General features: G+C 37.0%; 1 protein-coding gene across 1 annotated transcript; it reads left to right on the forward strand.

Moving 5' to 3' along the window:
• The first annotated feature begins 3,570 nt into the window (after positions 1 to 3,570).
• On the forward strand, positions 3,571 to 11,061 carry LEP (leptin). Its single transcript, XM_069956284.1, has 3 exons — positions 3,571 to 3,595; positions 7,936 to 8,102; positions 9,154 to 11,061. The coding sequence occupies exons 2-3, from the start codon at positions 7,953 to 7,955 to the stop codon at positions 9,511 to 9,513; spliced, it is 510 nt and encodes a 169-aa protein (XP_069812385.1). The 5' UTR covers positions 3,571 to 3,595; positions 7,936 to 7,952; the 3' UTR covers positions 9,514 to 11,061.
• Positions 11,062 to 11,846: the final 785 nt, after the last annotated feature.

Raw genomic sequence — 11,846 nt, forward strand, 5'->3', positions numbered from 1 at the left:
ATGTGAACATAATTTCACTGCAGACTTTTGCACGATTATTGAAGTTGCAACACCTACATATCCATCCATTCAGAAATAGGCTATGTTCACACAACAAACTTTTTATGAAAAGAACGGCCGTTGTTTTCAATTTACACATAATAATGCAATGATTTGCATTGAAGTCAATGCAAACAACAGCTGTGTCAATTATTTTTGGCCGTTGTCCATAAACTTCATTGCACTTTTTATTCAAAACAACAGATGTTGTTTTGAGTGCCAAATAACGGTCGTTGTTTATACATAGTGGAAACATAGCCTTAGGCCATTGTTTTAAAATAATGTCAATTATTTGCCATTAAATGGCAGCCATCCACCTAATTTCAACAGTGTGAGATCATTGCCTCTCTGTGTTTTCAATCTACTTTTGGTTTCGGTTGTGAAATACTGACTAAAATACTTAGCAAAAATACAGTGTTGGAAAACAGCCATAGGCTATGTTCACACAACGGCTGTGATTAGTATAGAACTTACGTTGTGCAGAAGGCTGAGGGAATCCCGGCTGATGTATATACACATAGTATACACTCCAGCCGGGATCCCTAGAGGCGCTGCAAGAAACTGACATGTCAGTTTTCTGTGGCCGCTATTCGTTGAATAGCGGCCACAGAAAACTCTGTCAGTTTACACAATGGAGCGTGTGACTTCGCCTACATGCTTCATTGTGTGCAGTGCGGAATTCTGATGTGGATGCGCACGGATGCGCCCACATCTGAAAATCAATGGCGGTAAAGGTCACCTAGCTGGTACTGCAGTCACGGAATGGCTGGTCTCTTACCACGTGTGAACATGGCCTTAGAGTAGATACAAAAGGAGCGAGAAATATAAATGAATGTTTTCTTCTGCTTTTTGCAGGATCCACTTTTTACTTGCACTGGCAGTTTTTTTTTTTAAACCTATACTGTTACAGATATAGCAAATACTAATGACTCCTGGTTAGTTTATGGAATATATCGTTTTAAACACAAAATTCAACCTATATATATTAATGAAAACACAAAATATGTAGAAGAGATATGGGGTGGGGAAATTAAATGTAAAAGGAAGGTGGGTGGAAGTGGGTTATTTTTACCACAGTTCATGCTTATAAGAGGATGCAAATCTTAAATTCTTACCACCTGAGAAAATTGGATGGGACTGTGGGGGCTATTGATGATTTCCAGGATGCAGCTAGTAATAATCTAGCAGCTGTAAGAAGAGGTTTAAAGTGTAACTATCATTTAAATGTAATTTTTCTGAAATCAATAAATATCAACAGTTCAAGCGATTTTAAGAAACTCTGTAATAGGTTTTATTAAGCAAAAGTGACTACTGTTGCTCCTGCCTGCCCTCCATGTTGGCTTCTGCTGATCCTGCCTGCCCTCCATGTTGGCTACTGCTGCTCCTGCCTGGCCTCCATGTTTGCTATTGCTGCTCCTGCCTGTCCTTCATGTTGGCTACTGCTGCTTCTGCCTGTCCTCCATGTTGGCTACTGCTGATCCTGCCTGCCCTCCATGTTGGCTACTGCTGCTCCTGCCTGGCCTCCATGTTTGCTATTGCTGCTCCTGCCTGGCCTCCATGTTGGCTACTGCTGCTCCTGCCTGTCCTCCATGTTGGCTACTGCTGCTCCTGCCTGTCCTCCATGTTGGCTACTGCTGCTCCTGCCTGTCCTCCATGTTGACTACTGCCGCTCCTGTACTGGCTTCAAATGACTATTCCTGGACCTCCTAGCTAGTACTGCAGTCATGGAATGGCTGGTCTCTTACCACGTGTGAACATGGCCTTAGAGTAAATACAAAAGGAGCGAGAAATATAAGTGGTGGGGAAATGAAATGGAAAAGGAAGGTGGGTGGAAGTGGGTTATTTTTACCAGAGTTCATTCTTATAAGAGGATGCAAATCTTACATTTTTACCACCTGGGAAATTGGATGGGACTGTGGGGGCTATTGATGATTTCCAGGATGCAGCTAGTAATAATCTAGCAGCTGTAAGAAGAGGTTTAAAGTGTAATTATCATTTAAATTAAAATTTTCAGAAATCAATAAATATCAACAGTTCAAGCGATTTTAAGAAACTCTGTAATAGGTTTTATTAAGCAAAAGTGTTTCCTTCTGTACTCAAAAAGCTGTTTTTCTACCTCCCCCCTCACTTCAGAAAAAGCAGGATTTCTTTGTCCATTATGCTTTATCCACAATAATATTTACCTGTAATATGTATATGGAAGATCTGTGGAACTGCTCTTACTGTTTAGGCTTCCACTTGGCAAATAAAATTAAGGACCCTTTGGCACATCCGTTTTTTTTTCTGTCAAAATAAATGTTTATAGAATGTAGACCCATAAATGTGGACAGAATGCTGACCTATTAATTTTTTTGGCCCCATACACACATCCGTTTGTGTTACTGATCTGTGTTGGGGCGGCAAAAAAAGGGCAAGCTACTGTGCAACAGATCATCTATTGGGGAATAAAGGGGCCCATGCAAATGTGGATGGTTGCAGAAAGTTACAGATGCATATCCTTAGTCCTGTCTGTAGCTGCGGATCCATGGCTGTGGAGAGGGCTACAGATATGTGCACGAGGCCTTAGGGCTTGCTCACCAGTACTGCATACTGTAGCTTTTCTGCTGTGTAAATCAGAATAGTTAAACAAAGCATAAAATCTATACTCCTCAATGTGGATAAAGCTAAAGGTCTGCATTTAGATACCAAGTACATAGGTACTTGATTCAAAAGAAGAGCAATAAAGCCTATAAAGGTCATGGAGAATTTTAGTTATGAGCAAAGACTCAAAAATTTTAAGTGTACCTATTTTTTTTTTTTACCAAAAAATGTAAAAACCTGTATGGTTTTATTAGATTAACCCTTCAGAGTGATGACACAGTGATTTTACTGCTCCCAGTGCTGTTACTGAGCCCCTTTGAGTCACCTCTATGGTGCAGTGAATTTCTGCCATCCGTACTGCCTGTGTAGCTTGGTAAATCCCCAGCTCCCCCCCCCCCCCCCTATACTAGAATTTATTTAACAGCAAACCAATTTCCCTATATATGTATTTATTGAATAATCTTACAAGTCTTTATAAAGACAGCTAAAGATTACATTCCGTGTATTATACTCTATTTATTATATCATATTGTATTTTACCTGTATACCGCGAACTCCAACAATGTGAGACTCAGCACATGTTAGAAGAACAAAGTTAGAAGAACATCACAAAGTTGGATTTCAATTCCAAACACTCTGTAGAGCAGTTGTGCAATACAACAATTATATAACTGGAAATAATAGATAGTATAGTACATAGCTTATTATATGAGTTCTCCTGAGAGATGACTTCATACTTATGCATGTGATTGTGAAAAGAAGTGCGCGATAAAGTAATAAACATTTACATGATCCTAAAAAAGAGTTAATGTCTTTAGGGAGTGAGTAAAGAAAGGGTAAAAAAATGACAACTGGGACAGTGTAAGTTGCATTAGCCATTGGATGAGTAATATCATGTCTGAGCTGTGTCTATATAAAGACAGGAAAAGATGGGCTATCCATCACACTTCATTCAAACTAAGACAAACTTGAAAAGGTAAGGTGGCTTTTGTATTCTTCTTGAATTAAGATTTTTAATCTGACAAGGTTATTCATGCATTCTATAATTTGGCAATTTGTACTATGACACAGATTCAATGATGTTAATGTGGACAATATGCCAGTGAAAAGTTATTCCTACAGATTTGTAGATTGCATTCTTACTATAAACCCCCTTTAAAGATGCCTAATATTCTATTACTTTGCCTTTCTTTTCTCTTCATATATAGAATATTTTATCTGTATTTTTTTTTATTTATTGACCTAATACCAGCTCTAAATCTTATTGAATGCTGGCATTTACCTTCTCTGTAAAAGACCATTTAAGTGAATTGCTGCTTTCAGTTCTATAAACTCACCGGCTGCTGTTTGACACACATTCCTTTTTCTTGTCATGACAGACACATTGACAGCTCTTGGAGGTCTAGTAGCAGAGACTGGCTTATTCTCTAGAGATTGCTCTCCAAAGAGTTTACAAAGTACACTGTCTAATTGTAGAGCAGTCATGATTGAACTTTTATTATTAGTGGACCTTGGTGTAGATAAATGACTGTATCAGTATGTGTGGCTTTCAGGTATTTGCATTGAAACAAAGGAGCAAAATGTGATATACTATATTTTTATAATAAGGCCCATGTATCAGAGCATGTTTGGATCCGGAACTCTTATCAGTGAAAAAAATTTTTTTTTCTTTCTTTAAAAAAGGGAATATATTCATACAAATACATGTATATTCTGTCCATAAAGCACTCTTATGGCCAAAACATGTCAGTAATTGATTGTTTAATATTCAAGCAGTATAAGAAAAAGGTATAGAGTCTCTATAGTAATGTTTAATTGACAAAAAATATAAGAATTCATATAGGTCAAGCTTCAATGAAGCATTCAAAGTTTCCCTGCCTTTTTGGCAACAGCTACTCTGCTTACTAAAACCTGGAACCAAAAACCAATGCCCATTGCATTCTCTACCTCTAACTTCCAAAATATGTAAAGGTAATGTTTGAGATAGTATTGTTTAATGCAATCCGGAATATGGTGTTTACATAGGTCGACTCTTTCTATAAAACTTTATTGCATTGATGTTCTCCATTGATCCTATCGCTCACCAATAGAAATGGTATCCTTTGCTATATAATCCTGAAAGAATGATTCATTTCCGTATAATACCCCTAAGGATTCTTCTTGGAAATAATAAAGCCAGAGCTTTGACAATTCACATGTTGCTCAATCTTTAATCTGTTTGGACGCAGGAAGAAAAAATTCTTATATTGTTTTGGCTGCTGTTATAATACTATGTGATTCAAGTACTCAAGAGTCCCCCCCCCCCACACACACACACACTAGGAAATGAGTTCTTAATACAAGGAACCAGGATAACCCCCCTGAACATATATGTAATTAGATATAATAAATTACATAATAAAAAGATACCTTTACTGTAAGTGAATATAACTGAAAAGTTAACAGAGCTCCAGGAATTGCCAGAAGAGGTTCTGGGAATCAATCTCTAATACTCCAAATAGTTTGCATTTTCTGGTTGAAAGTTTCTGTCTTTTCCCCAAGGCAGGTTGTTGCTTTCAGAGGAACTTTCTAAATATTAGCAAACCATAAAATTCATAGAAGCATGAGAGTGGAGAGGCAGTCACTTCCCAGCATAGGGGAAGGCTAAGGTTTTGTATGACTCATTCAAGCTCAGATATGCGTCTACAAAAAAAGAAGAAAAAAAAAAGGAGACCTGTACCCATGAGGTCATAGTGAATAAACGTGCTCTTACTCACTGTAATGTGGAACCATAGACTGCAAGACAATGCTGAGAAGGCAAAGCACAGCACATAGAACAAATAGAGCAATGACTGTACAAACTCCAATATATATCTGTAATCTGAGTGTCAAATGGGTTAATATCTAAAAGGAGACACAGGGAAATACATTTTTATTTCACCATAAATGTGTGGTGTACACAGTGACCTATATTCTATAGATCAGTAGTCTCCAACCTGTAGCTTTCTAGCTGTTGCAAAAGCTAAAAGTTATTATAGTCAATGCTGCAGGGTAGCTGCAACAACTGCAGTGTCAAAAGTGGAAGCCCACTACTAGATATGGAAAAAGACAGTTGGTGTGAGGACTGTCAGCACATTGCTGGAGCATCTCTGCTTTCTTCATTGATAGACTACAGGATGAACAGTGTCTGTTTTAAACCCATGACAACAGAAAGGAGTTACAGGGCATATAATTGCCTTATTAAGAAGCCACTCTGGCAATAGCAACATATAGGAATGTTACTAATATTTAAATAGTTACTGTCATTTCAAGAAACTTTTTACATGTCATCAGTGATTGCACATAGTCTCATAACTGAGACCCGCCGTAATCCCCAGATACAGCTTTGAAAGCATATGGCAGTGTGCCTCACTACCTGGCAGGTAATTTATATTGGATTTGTTAACTCGGATTGAGACCCGATGCAATCAGTAACTTTTAAAAAGGCTAGGAATGTGTCAAAAGTGACTTAAAATAGTAAGTTGAAGCAAAAGTCATCAAATCTTAACCCAATTTAAGTTGATCTCCTTATCTAAAATATTCTATTGCGTTCATGTAATGAAATATTCAGATAGCCATTTAGATCTTAACCCCTCGTGTGAACATCAATCATTGTTCTTCTGGATCTGAAGATGAGCTGGTTTAAAGGAAAGACAATGTTATAAGTACATTGGTCGGTCTGCTACCTAACGTGAATAACTGTGTATTTCATATATACAGTAGGTTTAGACTATCTGTATTTGGATTTTTTTTTTTGTAGCTTTGCAGATTACTAAAGAGTATTAAAATAACGTCTGCCATTGCTATTTGGGCATTTTGAGGTGAATTTAACTACCTGTTTATAAATCATTCTAATAGCACCTTTCAGGGGATTCATGTGACACGATGGGAACATTAGACATAAATTTTACCTAAATAGATTTACAATATTGACAAAAAATGCAGTCTTGGCATTTCTGTAAGGAATAAATAACAATTGTTACAGCTCATATACTGGAGCTGAGAAACACTGGTCTAAGTCATGATCAAACTGCCGCTGCTGCTGGTTGCATTTAACATGGGAAACCTGTTATAATGTATAGCCATGTTGTTTGAGGGTATTGCAGACATGAGCACATAATCATAAATGAAGGCACTTACAAATATAACTAACACAATCATTTTGTTCTCAGTAATTGCAATAAAAGACAAGAACACTACTGCTGTAGGCAAAATATCTATCTGATATCACGTCCAACTGTTATGTTATAACCATATGGTGGTATCATCTATAGTCTACGGGGGAGATTTATCAAACATGGTGTAAAGTGAAACTGGCTTAGTTGCCCCTAGCAATCAATCAGATTCCATTTTTCATTCCTCACAGACTCTTTGGAAAATAAAAGCTGGAATCTGATTGGTTGGTAGGGGCAACTGAGCCAGTTTCACTTTACATGTTTGATAAATCTATGTCTGCATTGAGCATGCACCTATACAGAGGGCTGTACATGTACCTAGCTGTGGGCCATGGACAATGTGATTCCATCATATTATAGCAGCTGATTTTCAACGTAGATTATTGGGGACAAAAATGAAAACATACATCATATTGGTAAGTGCCTGAATTTATTGATATAACCTCATTACTAGCCACAAAAGGGAAACTAATCAACAGGTTAGAGATTTAGGGTAGCTTCACATGTACCGTATCGCAGTGGATTTGATGGTGCGGATCCGCAGCAGTTTCGATCTAAATAACTGAACACAGCATCAAATCTGCACCATCAAATCTGCTGCGGATCTGTTGCTTATCCTGTACTTGTGAACACACCCTTTGGCCATGTTCACACAACGTATATTTTCGTACGTTGCAACAACGACCACGATTAATACGAAAATATAGGTTACCTGGCCTCTATGGAATCCTGACCTGAATGTATACACATAGTATACCCTCCGTCCAGGATCTCTAGCGGTTCCGTACAAAACTGACATGTCAGTGATTAGCGGCCGCAGAAAACCCTGTCAGTGCACACTACAGGTCACGGAATGGCGGTCTCATACAGCATGAGATTCTGCAATACTGAACCCATTATTTGACTACTAGATGCCAAATTTACAAGCATGGGGTGTTATGTTCTAAGGGTGGTCTTGTGTAGTTAGATTCTAAACTCCAAAAGTCTGAATGATGTGACAAATCTCAGTGAATCTGGAAGTACCCTCAAAGCTTTTGATTCAGTAGTACAAGTATGATATCCTTTCTGTAGTGGAAACTTTATTGACTTATTATCATGACACCATTTTCTGTCATCCATCCAGAGTTGTGTTTAAGGAAAATGCAATATATTCTACTCTCTTTATGCTGGCTCCTCTGGATACGACTACCTCTGTGCCATGGGAAGGCAGTAAGAACAGATCGAATAAAGGCTAATGCAAAACTGCTCTCAGACATTTTAATTACAAGGATCCAAGGACATCCAATTCAGGTAAGGGAATTGTTGACATCTGAACAATGAATGGTTACCTAGCCCTCTTACAGTATAGTTACACAACACTATACTGTACATTCAGTGGCTGGGTTTAGACATAGGGGGAGATTTCTCAAACAGGTGTAAAATAGAATTGTCTTAGTGGCCCCTAACAACCAATCAGATTCCACCTTTCATTGTTCAAAGAATCTATGAGGAATGAAAGGTGGAATCTGATTGGTTGCCAGGGGCAACTGAGACAATTTTAACTACTTTATACCTGTTTGATAAATCTCCCCCATAGTGTATAATATAGTATAACATAGTAACATTTAGTCAGTTGAGAAGGTGGGGAACTGCAATGCTGATCTCTAGCACTTCCAGGACTCTTGTCTAGGTTTTAAAAGATTACTGGTACAAACCTCAATAGATTTGTATGTCTCATCCCCATATAAAATGATTTATATACATATAGTTATTAAATAATATCTCTCTACCTGGCCCACACTATTATCATACATCACTTAAATAATACATGCATACTGTTACTGAACAACACACACTATACAAAGATCACTATATCAATAACAGCACAGCACAAGGCCTAGTAATACCGCAGTCTCTATGTCTAGACTGGAGTCTCTTTCCCAGCTTTACAGGTGCTTGCCTGTTACTCCCTTAGTTTATCACCCACTAAGTTGCAGATTACTTCATCCAACTAATTATTATGGATGCCAGGAGTTGGAATCTTACCGATCTGCTCTTGATGGCTACCTACAAAAATCACCATCAGAGGCTTACTATATTCTGTTTAATGTAAATACAGCTGGCAGTAAGCCTCTAAGCTCCCCCAGTAGTCATAGACAAGGAATTGCAATTAAAATTTATTATCGAACTATATCTCTATCAGAAAAAAGGATCTCCAACAATTATAAAGATATATTAAGAAATGTATCTGCATATAATTTTAGACCATATGAGATTAATAGTTTCTAATACTGGGTATAATGGTAACAATATTAGTTGGACGTGTTCTCATCACCTGCAACTATTTTATTTTTTTCCCCAGCTCAATTACCCCAGCAGTTTGAAAAGCACTGGCTTAGACTTTATTCCAGATGAAGAGACATTCGTAAGTCTGGATAAGATGGATGAAACTCTTGAAATATTTCAGAATATTCTTTCCAGTATCCCAATGGAAGATGTGGATCAAATGCTGAGTGATATTGCGACCCTTCGCAAACTGTTACAGGATCTTGACTGTACTATTGATGGAGCAGTCAGAGAACCGAGAACGACATACTCATTGGAGTACTTCAAGAAAGAGCATAAAAAGGCAGCATATACAGTGGAAAAGGTGACACTTGATCGTTTAGAGAAAACATTAGATAACGTTATCAAACATCTAGACTACATCACAGGCTGTTAAAACACCAAAGACACAGACTGTGCTAAAAATGAACAAACCCAAAAACAGGCTATGTAACAGAGTACTTGAAAATTTTGGAGTGTTTCCTCATGTGGACATCCCACCCATGTCCATCATCTTAGTCCTTAAGCTACAAACCAAATGAAGCTGTTTTCAATTCAGCTAACTTTTATTGGAGACAGATCTTTTGCAAGGCATTCTCAATCCATCGATCACCTCAAATTTCCACAACACGTCTTCCCAACTTGAATGAAGGAATGGAATACAGTTAAGTGACATTATAAAGTCAGTCATCACTTCCACATGACAATTACAATTGCTTTCAATGTTACAGACTTCAACACTTCTCTATGAATTGCACTAATAAGTGTAGCACTTTGGGAACTTTTCTAGGTTACTGTTTGGGAATTAAAGGGGCACTCTGGTGAAAATAAAAAGCTTTAAAATGTATATTTGTATAAGTTATACAAATTTATAAATCATTTCTAGGTGGCAGCAGAGAGTACCGTGTCATCCTGGAAGACATGATATTTTTATAGAAGAAATTTACAAATTTGTAGAACTTTCTGACACTAGATAATTTGAGAACAATTTTTTTTCACCAGAGTATCCCTTTAATAATAACTTAATAATGTTACCTGTTGTATGTGAATTGCAGTTGTGGGTCCAATTGTACTATATTTATTTTTTATTAATGTTAAAAAGTTTCCTATTTATGTAATATATATTGTAGTAGTAAATGTATTTTATAGTAAAACAACTGAAGCCAGGCAGTTCTAAGCATAATAACGTCAACCTAACTGCATAATTTGTAGATTACATTTTTACTTGTTCATACTTGTAGATACTATGGGCCCATGATAGCAATAGGGGCAATATGGCAATAGTGTTGTAATACTTACAACGAGACAGTAATTATTGTTGCAAGCTGTGCCAAATGTATCAGTATAGGGCTCGTGCATACAACCATATTACAACTAAGTACAACCTATAAGCTTTGTAGAAGACTAATATGGAAAACATAATATCCAATGGGGCCATCCTGTACCACCATATGCCTTCATTCTCATACTAAGTCGTGTAGAGGTTTTTTTTTTTTTTGCTAGATCCATATGGGGGTTTGACAGAAAAAAAATCTGTTACATTACTTCTAGAAGAGAATATCTGTCATCCATACAGTAGCATATGGAATGCCTATGGCTCCTGCTGTGTAATGAGCCTTATATTGATCCAAATTACCTTCTCATCCTTAGTACATACCCAAATGGAGCAAATAATTGAGCCTATAGCAATAAGGCATATTTATTTGAGTGTACATGAACTCTATATTAGTCATCAAGTCAAACAATAGTATGTTAGTAATACATCAGTGGGGCTGGTCCCCCATACTGTTGTACATCAAAGGAATGACAATAGGCTGCACTAATGTATTTCATAATAGACAGGACATTCTCCAGTATGTCTCATGTAGCTGAGTCTACTATTGCATTTTTTTTACATGGTTTCTATAGTGTTAATGTATTAATTTATTATTAGTGTATTTATTAATTGCCTTACATTCGATATTCAGAAAATATTTCCTTGGATATATGTTATGTTATTTGTTATTTAAATCTCAAAGTTTACAGTTTTATATATTTGCAAATTCAGGCATGACATGCCAATGCTTTATATTTATTTATTTATTTATGCCAAAACAACTTTTTGCCCTAAATTAAACTAGTTTTATAAGTAACCAAGATGTCTAGAGTTTTATTCATCATATTGTATCACCCAATGTATATGTGACATGTACACTTTAAAAAAAGTGCTAATTTACTTCTGCTTTTAAGTCTTCTCAGACTTTGGCTGGGTATGATTTAGTCTGAGACTATCACGTAAAATTAACATATCCACCAAGGAGCCTAGACTGGGTTGCATGCTTTGACTATCGCTGTCTGAAAATATAATGTTGCACACCACTCGCCTAGCCACAATAATCATATTTTCAAGCACAAGCTAAGTACAAGGGTGTGTGAAGCAGATTGATACCCAAAAGGAATATGGTTTATCAGCTATATTTACCCCAGTGAAGCTATGTCTATTCATCAGATCTCTATGATTTACAGTGTTATACCCCAGGACCCTTACAGTCACAGGAAGGGAGAAGTAGTTGAGTTTCTGCTTGTAAAGGTTAGGGTGGGGGACTGGGCTGGTAGTGCCACATCTATAGGAGTAAAAATGGTTAAAACTCTTCCTAAAAACAAGATAACTGATAACCTAAAAACCAACAACTTAATGATTCAGTGACAATAGGAGTCAGGGGAGAAGTATAACTCTGCATCTTATCATTA

Source organism: Dendropsophus ebraccatus, chromosome 1 (genome assembly GCF_027789765.1).
Source record: "Dendropsophus ebraccatus isolate aDenEbr1 chromosome 1, aDenEbr1.pat, whole genome shotgun sequence".
Taxonomy (NCBI): Eukaryota; Metazoa; Chordata; class Amphibia; order Anura; family Hylidae; genus Dendropsophus; species Dendropsophus ebraccatus.

Coding starts and splice junctions, on each gene's coding strand:
- LEP (XM_069956284.1), top strand. CDS start 7,953: ATGCAATATATTCTACTCTCTTTATGCTGGCTCCTCTGGATACGACTA. Junction 8,103..9,153: donor TCCAAGGACATCCAATTCAG/GTAAGGGAATTG, acceptor TTTTTTCCCCAG/CTCAATTACCCCAGCAGTTT.